This window comes from Amblyomma americanum, unplaced genomic scaffold, assembly GCF_052857255.1.
Source record: "Amblyomma americanum isolate KBUSLIRL-KWMA unplaced genomic scaffold, ASM5285725v1 scaffold_19, whole genome shotgun sequence".
Classification (NCBI taxonomy): Eukaryota; Metazoa; Arthropoda; class Arachnida; order Ixodida; family Ixodidae; genus Amblyomma; species Amblyomma americanum.
In genome coordinates, this window is record NW_027526491.1 from 8102 (window position 1) to 23056 (window position 14955).

General features: G+C 46.2%; 2 protein-coding genes across 2 annotated transcripts in view; both read right to left on the reverse strand.

Moving 5' to 3' along the window:
• Nucleotides 1-1354: 1354 nt before the first annotated feature.
• The window catches only part of LOC144111947 (uncharacterized), a 111772-nt gene continuing 98171 nt past the window's right edge, over nucleotides 1355-14955 (reverse strand). Inside the window, exon 3 of the mRNA XM_077645045.1 lies at nucleotides 1355-1884. Within this exon, the coding sequence (XP_077501171.1) occupies nucleotides 1370-1884 (515 nt within the window). The 3' untranslated portion in view covers nucleotides 1355-1369. The remainder of the gene's footprint in view (nucleotides 1885-14955) is intronic.
• The window catches only part of LOC144111946 (AP-3 complex subunit mu-2-like), a 63207-nt gene continuing 57772 nt past the window's right edge, over nucleotides 9521-14955 (reverse strand). The window contains exon 10 of the mRNA XM_077645044.1: nucleotides 9521-9758. Within this exon, the coding sequence (XP_077501170.1) occupies nucleotides 9521-9758 (238 nt within the window). The remainder of the gene's footprint in view (nucleotides 9759-14955) is intronic.

A 14955-nucleotide genomic window follows, 5' to 3' on the forward strand; every position in this document is an offset into this window, starting at 1 on the left:
ATATGGATTGCAGAAACGGACACCTTTGTATCGTGAGGTGCCAATCATATTCTAAGCTGAAAGCCAAATGATATTGAACATGTGCTTTTAGATTGTTGGGACAGGGTGTTCCTTTGGAGCGTTATTACACTGTGCTTTACAATGATTTCTCTCTAAATCCTTAGAGAATTGGATTTTTTTCTGTGCACGGTGGTGCGCAGTGCTCCATATGATTTTGTAACGCCAATAAAGAGGTGATGCTGACCACACAGAAGATAAGGAGAATCAGGCTGAGGCGTCTCGCGCTAAACTGGGCCCAGCTGATTTCAGTCACCGGTTATGGACTCAATGAACCCCTGCTTCTAACAATATGTTGATGCCAATAGTGTTACCTAACACGTGGGAACGCCAAATGGCTATTCGGCGTGGTGATGGTGACGTGATTTTAGCGAATCCGTGCACAAACTAAAAGTGAGGAAATTTCGTTACATAAACCTTACATAAAATGTGCGTGAGAAAATTACAAATTTCAAGCAGCTCTAATAACACTAAGTTACCCGTAATCGGCTGACTGTTGTGATTCGAACATTGTTTTCATTGTTTGTTTCCTGTGTAGGCAATAAAAATAAGAGGGTGTAATTCAGCAGTAGAGCGTTCGCTTTGCACGTGAAAGGACTCGGCTTCAATCTCAGTCACCTCCACGTGGCGTGCACTCTTTTTTTGTTTCATCATTGCCCATGCGTGAAGAGGAGGAGGAAAATCATTTATTAAGGGTATAAATACTGGGTGGGTTCAGTAGGAGAACCCATTTGTCACCGTCATAATCCGGCCCCTCTCAACCAATTATTTCTGGTCGAGGGGACTGTGGTTATGAAGGGTTGCCTCCCAGCGCTCGTATGTCCGATCGGCGATTTTGAAAGAAAGAAAAAATCACAAATGCTACAAATTAATGTATACCGCCTTTGCCGAAAGTAACCAAGGTGTTGCGACCGCCACCGCCCCGGGCCTGCTCTCGCCTGCTGCAATAGCCAAGATAGATTGGAATAACCTGGAATAACACAGCATTTGCCATACAAATTTGCTGGGATTCTCCTCATACACGTGCATTTCGAGATGATCGCCTCGAAGGTTTCAACTCAACATGCATAGTTACGCATGCATGCATGGTGGTGGCGATCGACGTCGAAACTACTCCCTAGTCTGAGGCAGCTGTTGTGTAGTGCCTTGCACAATCACTCCTTGTGAGAAGGCAGTTAAGACGGTTCAGGGAAACGAAGTGTAAGCATGCATAGGTTACACCACTGAGGCATTTTCAGCGTGTTGCCCTCCACGGGTTCTGCCACCGTCGTTGGGACGAGCCGGTGGAGTGCACTGATTCACACACCATATCCTACAACGCTGCGTCGAGGAATACACATTCTTCACACAATGGGGGCATCACCTGAGGACGGACTGGATCAAGCTTCGATCTGTGCAAGGCACACAGCCTGCTCCGTTCTTGTGATGCGTTGGGTGAGCCACTAGGCCCAGAAAACCCGTCCCGCTCGGATTCCACGTCCAGCAATAGGTCTTCGTCCGAAGAGCCGCCACCACTGCAGCAGGGACTACGAACCCCGTGCTTCAGTGCGCGTCTTTCGGCCGAGGAAACGGCCCCGACAAGGGCGGAGGCGTGGCTGATGGCCACGCTAGACCGCGCCCCGACAGAGATGGACAGCGCTTGAGGCAGGGGCGTCGAGAATGCAGGCGGCAGAAGTGAGGGCAAACCGGCCACTACCAGCATGCCGGGAGCTGAAGTGGGGTGGCAGGGCACCTGCGGCCACAGCTGAACGGCAGCCGCAGCTGGTGGTCCCGCCGCGTCCTTCTGCAGCGCCTCCTGGACAGCCAGGAACTGGACTTCAATTCGAGCTGCATCAGAAAGATCCAATGGGGGTCGGCCAAACTTTCGTGAAACGTTTCTTAACTTTCTGAACAGTGTGTCTAAAGAGAGTATTAACACTCCTCTTGGTCGGGCTCATTTCGCTGTAGGCGAAATGCAAGGACGCCTGTGCACTTCGCGATGTCAGTCAAACCTCAGGTGGTCGAAATTGACCAGCAACCATAGAACACGGAGTCTGTTATAGGCCCCATGTGTAGGTTCGGGGCGTTAAACCCCACACATCACTATGAAATACTCTACTAAATGTCAAACAGCATTTTTGTGAAGCGTCAACTGTCCAAAGAGACAGGTGGCCCTTTATAAAAATGTTCTTTGAAGAAACCACTTGGCAGTGTTCATTCTAACTCTTTCAGACACACATTATTTCCTATTATTGACAAACACCTGAAAATGTACGCGCATGTTTAGAACCTTATGTTTCAAAAAACGAACATGAATGGCTCAAGAACTTTAAGAATTCACGGACGCCGCACACTTGCACGCTCACGGAATGCCAAACTTATTCTTCTATGGAACACATTAATGCCCCAAAATTATTTTCCTTATCATCCAAAGCTGGTTCCGGAACTAAAACTCAGCTTCAGTGTCCTTTAGTAAAACATTTAACCGCGTAAGAGAAGCAATAAGTGAGAGCAACAGACAGCACGTCCTCGGCGCTCCGTAGAACTTTGCGACGTCTATCTGTATTCCATGTTTGCAAAAGCGATCCTTTTTTGCAGACCCGAAATGGCCCTGCTGTTCTGTCCAGTATGGATTTCAAATGTAGCCGGTATCAATTACTTCGTGAAAACAGCGCTAGACGCTCAGAAAAAAAATTATAAATCATGTGCACAATCATAGACGCCATTCCACAAATAGATAAGGAGCATATTTGCTTGTCTAGGCAAAAATTTGCTTCCCTGTGGAAACACTGAGTTAAGACAGTAACAAAGTGATCAAGTCATACTTTGGTTCTGGCTAGCTGGTTCATATTTTTAACGGATTGTGAAGGCGGTGTACATAAGAGAGAGTGGAACAGAGAAGGCTCGAAGGCACCAGTCCTGTCGTTTCTATCTGCCTTCTTGTCCCCTTTTGTGCAGTCTTCAGAATCTATTAGAGACTGAGTGAAACAAGAATGTGGTGATATAAATGCAACGAGAATAATTACAATATTTCGGTTCATGAAGAAATCAGCGGTTTGGTTTGCTTTCAGTTATTGTGCGAGATCGGAGGATCGGTACTTGTTCTCAAATTTGATTTGCGGCCTTTTCGGGTTTTATTACTTTAAACAGATTTATATTTGAAACGAGGAAATGGCGCAGAGACGATGCAAACTAACAAGAACAATTCCTCACTTTTAATCTTTAGACTTGTCTCAATGCAGAGACTCCGTTTTAAATATAATCAGCAAGCCAGCACTTCCTAGCTGCCTTCAGCTACGTGCAAGTCACCTGTAACAATGAGAGGTTTACCAAGCTGTGAAAAATAACCTGCGTTCAATAAAACATAACATCTATTATGCCCGAAGGTGGCCTTTAAATAACTACAAGCATAACATTGGCACATTCGATAATCAGAGATTCGTAGTCTTCATGTATAACAGAGACATCAGGAATGACATCAAAGCATAAGTTGCATTTGACCCTAAAAGGCTACACCACCTTCTTTTTTATTTTTTGCGGACAGTGAAGAGCACCTATACCCCGAGAAGTGCACTGCATAGTATTTATCTCGAAACAAAGTCTCAGAGGAAGCTAAAATGTCAAATTCAGGATCTAATTCACCTAGGAGCATGCAAACAGAATTGCGCTACTTTTTAAACTTTGTGCATTCAATTAGAACAAGAAGAACTGGTTATTGTGACACAAGGCTCTGCTCTCTCTAAAAGAATGCTGACCATAGTGCTTGCATCCTTGATAAAGGACTTAATTTGAGAGATGAGTAAGCAAATAACTAAAACTGTTGAGTCCCTCTATCATATTTTGTCGAAGTCATCCATGGTGACAATTCTAATAAGTCAGGGCCGAGGACAGCGGCACATGAATACTTGATCATTTTTGTGCCAGAAAAGTTTTTTGTAGTGTAAGCTACACTGGCCGAGGCTGACCAGTTTCGCGTGGCTCCTGGAGAGCCATGCTGCGCTTGTGCGAGGAGCAGTGACGTCACAAAGTGCACAGCTGGCGTGTCGGAGCCGCCACCGCGCGCGCCTGGCCGGTCTGCGCATCCTCTGGAAACTGCACCATGTGGCCAACCATGTGACTGGTTACGTGACCAACCGTGTGACAAATCACGTGACCAGCCACGGCGCCGCGCCGGCGGCAGCTGCTCCACACCATGTGACCAACTACGTGGCCAACCACGTCATCAACTCCCACCGCACACTCACTGAATAAAAAAAACCCTGTGTCGAGGCTGGAAATCGAATCAGGGCCTTTGGCATTTGAGGTGGAGACGCTGCTCTTTTTTCTTTATTGCATGGAAATAGTGCCGAAAAAGAAAGTATAATCATGCTTACGCCACAAAACACCAGGCCATCTTACCCCTGCAGGACCCCTCCTTCTAAAACATCAAAAGTCTGGGAGGCACAAACATGCATCCAGATAGGGGAGCCAGCTAGGCAGCTCTTGCAGGGTAGCATACACTCCTCGTGTCAAAGTGCAATGTTCATGAAACAAAGATTTTGACGACAGTGGTGATTCGGCGTGGTGGTCCTTCATGCGGCTCTTCCAGAGAATAAATAGTCCCAGCAACATAAATAGATCATACCGCACAACACTGTTTTTCTCCACAGGCAAAAAACGAATACTGTAGGGTGTGATGTCAATGTCCTTCTTAATTGTTCGTTGTGAAATGTCCCAGAAGAAGATAGCATCAATGCACAGAATAAAAAAATGGTCAATTGTCTCTGGTGTATTGCACAGGCAGAAATTCACCGTCCATGGCGCAAGCATATCCTTAGCATGAAGCCATGCCTTCACAGGCAGCGTTGACGCGTGCAGCTTAAAAAAGAATGTTTTCACAGCAGAAGAAATGCACATTCGCCTAACAAGTTTTAAAATACCGGCGTCAAGGAACTCCAGAAAAGGTTGCTGATACAACGGTACAGGGAACAAATACTCTGTAAGTGCCTGAGTCATCTGCCGTCTGGAGAGGCTACACAGGTAGTCTAAAAAAAAGTGGACAGTGAGGAAATTGAAGGTGTCAGCAACTTCCTTAAGGAGTCCCCATAAAGGCCCCTCAAGAGTGTGTCCCATCGGTGTGTATAGGAAAGGCAAATGAGCACTGAGACGCCTAATAAGCACAGCTACTAAAAAAGGGTGGTTTGACGATTTGAAAAAGAAAAAACACGAAACAAGCTGACGCACGATTAAGTGAACAAGGCCGATTCCACCAGATTCTAGAAAAAGAATAGGTTATCGCAACACGAGTTCCGATTGGGAACGCCATACGAATGTAGCAAATATTCTGTGCATCACCTGCACTTTCTTCCTCGCACAGTGGAGAACCTGCAACACACAGGCAAATTTTGCAAATAAAAACTGTATCAGACTTAAGCCCAAGCAAACACTCATAGTTCCCTACACATCCAAGCCAGGGTTCGTCGCCTCATGGAGACTATCTGTGAATCCCAGTAGGTGCCACTGTTGCAAATTTGATGAAGGGGAACTCCCAGGTAGTGAAGGGGCCTGCAGTCCCAGCTTATGCTACCATAATGACTTGTCATTGTACCCCAATGACCCAACCAAAACCTCTTGGATTTATCTAGATTAAGAGCCGCACCTGAAACCTTGCAAATCTGTTCAGTCAAATGCAATGCCTCAAGCACGCTCTTTCTGTCAGAACAAAAGAGGGCGACATCATCGGCATAGGCTAAAATCTTAATTTCACACTGCGCCAGGGAGAAACCACGGATAGATATGCAGTTAATAATACTGAGGCAAAGGGATTCAAGGCAAACAACAAAAGCGATAAGGGACAGCCTTGGCGAACAGATAATTTCAATAGAATAGGTTTTGTTAGCCCTTGGTTAACAAATAGCATTGTATGAGACTCCTTAAAACACAGTCTTATGCCCCTAAGCAAAACATCTCCAATATTTGCATGCTCTAAGACCGCAAACAAGAAATCGTGACGGACTTTATCAAAGGCCTTGGCAAGGTCAATCTGAATTAGAGCTACTTGTCCGATCTCATCTGATACTGTCTCCACTACTGAACGTGCAGTATGAATAAGGGTTTGGATGCGGTGGCCTCTGATACCGCAGACCTGATGCGTGCCTATTAAGTGAGCGACAACTAGCTGCAGACGATTGCAAAGAACCTTTGAAAAAAGTTTGTAATCTACACTACAGAGGGAAATCGGACGATATCCCTCAACTGTTTTCTACCAATTTGAATCTGTGCTTTTTGGAATCATTATAGTATGCCCAGAATAGAAAGTGGGGGGCAAAAAACCAACATTGTAAGAAGCCTGGAAAACCTCCATCAAGACAGGCGCTAGGCAAGTGGAAAATGTTTTATAGAACTCGCTAGCTATGCCATCTGGCCCAGGAGATTTCTGAGCCATCAGGTAAGAAATGGCAGCTTTAATTTTGTCCGAAGTGATAGGCCCCTCCACTACAGCACGCTGCTCATCGTCAAGTCGGGGCAAGGCTTCGAATAAGTGACTGCAATCTGATGTTGCATTTGTCCCCGCACAACCACCAAACAGCTTCCAATAATAGTCAAAGAAAGCCTCAATAATACCAGGACTACCGCTGTATGTGCAACCACCATACTGAATTTCCAATATTTCTTTAGCTAGAGCAGTCTGCCTTTCATCACTCAGGGCCCGACGAGATGGTTGCTCATCCAGAAATCTATGGGTCCTAGATCTTATCAAGGCCCCTTTGTATCTTTTGGTTTCAAACTGCTGAAGCTCTGCTTTTATGGCAGTGACATCTTCTACATAGGCACCTGGGCTAATCCTCTCTAACTCATGTAGCTCAACCAAAGTATGGCTGAGCTCTCGAAGGTGATGTCTCTTCAAAAACACGATTCTTGCTGAGGCTTCAATAGCAATGTTTTTTGTTTCTTGTTTAAATAGGTCACATTTTTGCAAAACTGAGAGATGAACGCGTGACCACGTGTTCTTCAAGCAATTAGATACAGCACGTTTGAAGGTTTCATCTGAGAGTAGGCAGCTATTCAGCTTCCACAGCTCCCATCGAGGATGGAGTATGCACCGACTGTACCTCCCTATCTGAAGAGACACCATGCAGTGATCACTGAAGAATATGGGTGGCATCCAGTAACCAAAAACGCTGGATAACATGTCTGCTGAAACGTAAATCCTGTCAAGCCGAGCACTAGAGGAGCACTGAAAGTGAGTGAAATGGATGTTATGTCCCTTATCTTGCCCAACATCCGGCAGGTTGTATTCGCATGCCAAATCAGTGAGTAAAGCAGCACTAGGGTCATATCGCTTACTTAACACTGCTCGGTCTTCATCCCTACAAACACAATTGAAATCACCCAACAGCATAATTTTACGATACACGGACAAATGGTCGACTAATGACAAGAAAAATAGCCTTCTATCACTCTGCATTAGAGGGGCATATACACAAACAATTCGTCACTGTACACCAGAAACTTCGAAGTCACAGCAGATAGGTCACCCGTCATCACCTTTGCTATACGCAGTAATTGCTATATTGCAGTAATCCCCAAAGTGTCAGCCAGGAATAGCATGCACCCACCTGATAAGCCTCTCGAGTGACTAATGATAACATTGAATTTTGACATGAAAGGCTCGACAGCAGCTTCAGTGACAGCTTGGTTTCAGAGGACAGCTTGGTTACCTGGATGGCTGCCATTGTCACACCCCATTTCTTTAAAAGATGCCGTAACTGATGTTGCCTTCGACGACTACGCAAACCCCTAATGTTAAAGGGGCTGCGAAACACTGCTTGAACGGATGCCGGATACACTACAAATGAATTCTTTATGTCACACAGATGCTGACTCAAAAAGAATTACGAGAATCGATGCATAGGAACGTGAGTTATTCAAAGAAATTTAAAAATACAAGCAAACAAAATGCTGCCCTCAACTCTATTTTCGCACAGCTTCCCATTTCACTCTCCCAATGACGACACTTAGTGCGACCAATCAAGACATCCTATCTGAGCACGTGGCGGAAGTCTGCACTCCATGGTTGCCTGTTCTCTGTAACTCGCTCATGCCAAGGCTGGCAGCGCCGTTTGCATGGTTACAAGAACCGTGTGAAAGCCCGGCTGGCACAGCTCTGCTTCATCGTCACATCGACGGAGCAGAAGGGAACACTATCAGTGACGTTCCCTTATGGAATTGAACACGAGCGCGAGATACTGCAACGGTGTGACAGCCTGTGCAAGATATCAGCCACATTTAGCATAGCGTGTACAGCTACTGCTTACCGCCTACCATCGCTCGTCACTCCTAGCGTACTGGTTGGTCACGGCGAGCAAGGAGCGCGCGCTGTTGACTGGAACGTGGCGCCATCTGGCGCCACCGCCCGGTGATCCTCAGCAAGCTGACGATGCGCACTGTCTGCTAAATGTGAAATGAACGCATCCTTCCTTGGGACCGAAACGAACACTTATAGAGTGCAATGGCTTGATCCGATCGATTCTGCAAAGCCGCTCCCAAATATATAGAGTTCCATAAGTGTTGAGTGCTAGGTCGTAGGATGTTTACAGAGGCGCAAAGTCCTTTGATGCAAAAAGTAGCCAGAGCCTCTGGTGGTGTATTTTTGTTTTACTGGCTTACTGGCTTAACAGTGATTTTATCTAAGACAAACAAGTTGGTTTTGTTAATGTAATATAAAACACAAAACTTGACAAAACGTATCTCTAGTTATTAACACAATTTGTGGTATATTTAATCTTTGTCCAATCATCAAGCTCCCACTAAGTGATGTCATATCCGCTGCTAAAAACCGCCACTGTATGCTGACACCGTCAGCGCCACGAATTTGTTTTTGCAAGCTAATTAAAATATTAAAACCACAGTATACATGGTACAAACAATGCTAATAGCATCACTATAACTCATTCTATGCAACCAACAGGCAAAACAATGCACTGAAAATGTGTTTCGGGGCCCCGTTAAGGGCAGTGACCTGAAATGCTGTGACGCCCGCCAGTTTTGGTGCTTTTCTTATTGAAGGCCCTCCCCTGTACTGCGGTGGCCGGCCTGCAAATCGGCGGCTTGTAGGGCAGACGTCACCCTTCGTTTTGACGTGACCTTTCCCAATGCCACCACACCAGGAGCCTTTTGCACATCGCGACCTCATCATCTGCAGGACGCTTCAAAGGTGCACTGTTGTCCATCGCCTCTTCTGAGACAGCCAAGGATTCGACCTATGAAGCCGAGTGGACCACGTCCCTTGCAACCACGCTGACAGCCGACGGGGCACCGAACATACTAGAAGCTGACAGTTCAGGCAACACACTGCTGCACTCTGGTGACGAAGGGGCATCGCCAGTGCAGAAGGCATGTCGCACATTCACTGGCTGAAGCGCCTCCACTGACTCTACAGCAGGCGTGTTCTGCTCTCGTGATGGTTGGGTGATAGGTGGCTCCTGAGCAGCAAGCACAGGACTCACCAAGTAGCAGACCCGGGTAGACACGGGTCCGGTGGCTTTGGGTCCGGAGACGGGGATTCCTGTTTGTCCGTACTCGCAGGCGGGCCCTTGCCATTATTCGGTGCAGAAGCCTTTGGTTCATCTTCTGTTTGGAGCTCATGAGTCAGTTCACCCGACACTTCCACAACATCCGACACATCCATAATGTGCTCTGACACCACTTTATCCTCATGTGCCCAGATGCCTTGGCGTAACCTGTCAGCATAACACATAACACAATTGTCTACTGCGTGCCCAAAGTGTCGGCACTGGGTGCATCGAGGCACACGACACTGACGCCGTACATGGCCCACACAATTACAACGAAGACACAGCGGAGGCCTGCCTGGGATCACAACGAAAGCTTGTACCCCGAAAAAGTTGAGCGTGTGAGGAATTGAACTCGCTGACACTCCGTCCTGGAGCGTGAGCGAGATTTCATGGTTCGCTCCAGGGCGCCGCCATATTGTACAGTTCCAAAAGGCTCCAAAGCTTCCACAATCCTCCGGTGCTCCATTTAGCACGGGAGCCAAAGAAGCTTAAACTTCACCTTTGTGGCGTCCGGGTCAAACACGATACATTTTACACCTTTGACGTTTAACTATGCTTTGTCAATAAGCTTCTGTTTTGAGGAACTGCTCTCGCAGGTAAACATCCAAACGTGGCTCATTTGGTACTGGCCAATACACAGAATTTCACGGAGGTCCACAATCTGCACAAGCGTGTCTCGGAAGTCGGGAGCATGGTATGGGCGACCCTTGAGGTCAGCATACAGAAGGAAGGTGTTGAGGACAACATTACTGGTAGGTAGTCGAGGGAGGACAAATTTGTACAAGTCCGTGGCAACTTCAGGTGTCAGGAGACCTCGGCCTATGGCCGATACGCTGTTTCCAGCTAGAAGAATTTCAACACACAGGCCGTTCAGAACGGCTTCCTCTTCCCCCACAATGGCTCAATGTTTAACCGGGAATAAAGGCGCAAATAAATAAGCGCAAGATATTTGACATAAGAAAGTTTAATATGGAGAGAATCGAGCATGCTCTAAAGAATGGAGGTAGCCTGAATGCGGTGAAGAGGAAACTACGCATAGAGAAAAACCAGATGTATGCGTTAAGACACAAGGAGGGCAATGCCATTAGCAATATGAAAAAGACGGTTAAAGTAGTCAAAGAGTTCTACACAAATCTATACAGTAACCAATGTAATCAGAACGTTAATGATAGAGATAGTAGCGCACAGCAATGCGTCATCCCGCCAGTAATGAAAGAGGAGATAAAGAAAGCCTTAGTGGCAACACAAAGGGGAAAACCAGCTGGTGAGGATCAGGTAACAGTAGATGTGTTGAAAGACGGAGGGGAGATTCTGCTAGAAAAACTAGCCGCCATGTATACGCAAAGCCTTATGACCTCAACCGTACAAGAAGGTTGGAAGAACGAAATATAATCTTAATTCATAAGAAAGGAGACGCCAAGGACTTGAAAAATTACAAACCGATATGCTTACTGTCCGTTGCCTACAAGATATTTACTAAGGTAATCGCTAATATTTACTAAGGTAACATTAGACTTTAATCAAGCAAATGATCAGGCAGGCTTTCATAAAGGATATTCCACAATAGATGATATTCACACTATCAATCAGATGATAAGAGAAATGCGCAGAATATAACCAACCCCTGTATATAGCCTTCATTGATTATGAGAAAGCATTTGACTCAATGGAAACCTCAGCAGTCATACAGGCATTGCGGAATCAGGGTTTAGATGAGCCTTATGTCAAAATACTGAAAGATATATAGGTATAGGAACTGTACAGCTCCTCCATAAAGTCAGCAATGAAATTCCAACAAGGAAGGGCGTTGTTGTGTCTGCACTTCATTTATTGCACAACTAAGAACATGGTACAATACTGACACACAACATGGAAGCCATGCCGCCGGCACAACACACACACACACAGCGTCAATACGCACGCATGCAGCTTGTGTCCACAGTTGCCAACACACGCACGGTACGCCGCTGCTTTTGGCACACAACACTTCCTCCCTTGTAAATTTTTTACAAGTCCAGTTTCGATGGTGGTCGACGTACCCTCACTGGGCGACCTGTGATAGGATCAGGGAGGCTCACGGGAACTGCTACCCGAGGAGTATTAAGTTTGTCTTCTGGTGCACTCACACATGGATCACGTTGAGGTGATGCAGATTTGTTTTCATCTGGAAACACAAGCAGGTGATGTCTCGTTGTCCGGGGAGGTTTGCATACTGGGTAGGAATTCAGGTTCCGGATCCAGATGGCGTTTGTCGTCCGTGTAACCCTTGCGCAGTTGATCAGTGTGACATTTCCAGGTTGTTCTTCCAACTTCCACTTCATATGATAGAGGCCCTGTTCTGGTTGTGATTGTTCCGGGCACCCATTTACTCGTACCCCTATAGGAGTGCACAGAAACTTCTTCCCACTCAGAAAAGGAGCGCTGAGGCTTACTTGGTTGAGATGACCCTTGTTTCTCATACGTACGTCCACTGAGTTGTGGGCGTAATAGTGCTAGTCGAGTGCGTAGCTCGCGCCCGAGATAAAGGTTTGCTGGTGTCTCACCAGTAGCACAGTGGGGTGTCATACGGTATGCCAAAAGGAAGTTTGTCAACTTCTTGATGATGGATCTCTCTCCTTTCATGGCCTTCATACTGTGCTTGAAGGACTGCACGAACCTTTCTGCAAGACCGTTTGTCGCCGGATGATATGGCGTGCTAAATGTGTGTCGTACACCATTCTGCATGAGAAAGGTCCGAAGCTCTTCCGATGTGAATTGAGGACCATTGTCCGTGACAATGCGTTCTGGAATGCCGTGAGATGCAAACATAACGCGCAGTGCATCCATGGTGTGCTCTGCCGTAGTTGAACTCATCACATGTATTTCAGGCCATTTTGAGAATGAGTCAACAGCAATAAGAAACATTTTGCCCAGGAATGGCCCTGCAAAGTCTAAATGAACTCGGCGCCATGGTCCACTCGGCACTTCCCACGGGTGCAGAGAGACCTTTGGTGGCATGTTGCTCTCGCTGGAGCACCCTGCACATTTCTTAGTGATGGCTTCGATATCGGTGTCAACAGATGGCCACCACACAAACGAATGTGCAAGCGCTTTCATTTTTACAGTGCCTTGATGTCCAGAGTGCAGGTCGCTGAGGACTGCTTCTCGCAATACAGCTGGAATGACAGTTCTTATGCCCCAAACAATGATGCCGTGGTGTAAAGAGGGTTCATCTCTACGCCTGTAGAATGGAAGGATTTCGTTGTCTTGTTTGCACGAGTCCCACCCGTTCACAACATGGTAGCGGACTCTCAATAGCAGACGGTCAAGCTCTCTGGCTTGTCTGACTTGATGAGCTGTCACAGGTAGTTGCTCCATTTGGTTCAGGTAGAAAAGTTAAGCTTCATCTGGTTTGTCTTCAGGACTGTCTAGAAGAGGAACGCGTGACAATGTATCTGCATTGGCATTATCCGATGACTTGCGGTACTGTATCTCGTAGTCGAGCCCAGCTAGAAACAAGGCATAACGTTGAATGCGTGCTGTTTGCATCGCACGAACACTGCTGGTTGGGCCAAAGATATGTGTCAGAGGCTGATGATCTGTGATCAGCTTGAAGTGTCTTCCATACAGGTATGCATAGAACTTTTGTATACCCCAGACAATGGCTAGTGCTTCTTTATCTATCTGAGAGTACTGCTTTTCCGAAGCCTTCAAGGTTCGAGATGCAAATGCGATGGGTCTTTCACTCCCATTAGGCATTTTGTGCGAAAGGACTGCTCAGAGTCCGTGAGGGCCAGCATCACATGCTAGACGTACTTCCAGGTTTGGGTTGTAGTGCACAAGGACAGTTTCTGAGGCTATAATCTTCTTTGCTCGCTGAAATGCCACCTCACATTCTTTTGTCCACTTCCATGGTGATTATTTCTCCAGAAGCGCATGCATTGGTCTGAGAAGATTAGCACTATCTGGAATAAAATTCCCGTAATAGTTCACAAGGCCAAGGAATGACCTCAACTCAGACGTGGACTTGGGTGTAGGGGCACGTATCACTGCTTTGATCTTGTCCTGTCTTGTGTAACCCGGTTCCATCGAGCTTGTAACCACAGTATGTTACAGAGTCTTCAAAGAACGAACATTTCTGGAGGTTAGCTCTGAGCCCATACTCTTGCAGTCTTCTGAGCACTAGCTCTAGGTTTTTGAGATGAGAATCTTCTGACTCACCAGTGACAAGAATGTCATCTTGAGTAGCATGGCACATTGGGATTCCCTGCAGGATTTGATCTATTGTTCTCTGCCACACAGCTGGTGCACGAGAGATGCCAAAAATCATTCTTTTGTACTGGTACAGCCCTTTTTCTGTGTTGATGGTCAAGAGCGGCTTGGACTCATCTACTTCCATTTGTAGGTAGGCTTGTCTCAGATCTATCTTTGAAAACTTCTGTCCTCCTGCTAACTTTGCAAAGATGTCCTCAATGCAGGGTAAGGGATACTGGTCCACCACCAAGTGAGGGTTGATTGTGGTTTTGAAGTCTCCACATATGCGGACAGTTCCATTTGCTTTCACTACAGGCACTATGGGCGTGGCCCAATCACTGTGATTCACTTTTGTCAGGATGCTGACTGCTTCCAACCGTTCAAACTCAGTGTTCACTTTCTCCTTCAAGGCATAGGGCACTTGTCGTGGCCTGTAGAACTTCGGTTGCACACCACTTTGAAGACGCAGTTTCAGTTTGATGTGCTTGAGTTTTCCAATGCTATCATCAAAGACGTCCCTGTATTCTGCGAGGATCTTGTTCAGTTGATCTGCACGTGGCCCCAGTTGGTTGTCGATCCTCAATACACTGCTCAGCTCGAGAAGGTTGAGTTAGTTATATTGATTTGAATGGCGCAAAAGCAACTGAGGCTATGATGCGCCAAACACACGGTTAGAGCTCTTCTTAAAGGTTACGCTTTTTATATCTAAAGTTTGTTTAAAACATTGGCTTCTCTGAGAAACTTAAAAATGCTTGAAAAATCAACCAGTGCTTGATCTCCTAAAAGTAACATGGGGTGTAGTGGGATGTATTCATTGTAGAATGTTGTGAAATATTTTTTCCTCAGTTGCTCCAGTTTTGTGCATACAATTAAAATGAGGTTTACCGTGAGTTCATCGCCACACATTTCGCAGAGAGGTTTGTCTTTTTTTGTCAGTAAGAAGTTGTGTGTAAGGTGTGTGTGTCCAATGCGTAGTCGACACAAAATAACATCTGTAAAACGCTCCTGATGTTTACATGATCTCCATTCTCCCAAAACAAGTTTTATAGAATGTAGTTTGTTGTTTGTCTGTTCGTCGCATGCAACCTGCCACTTATTTCTGAGTTTACTGTGCAGTAATTTAGAAAAA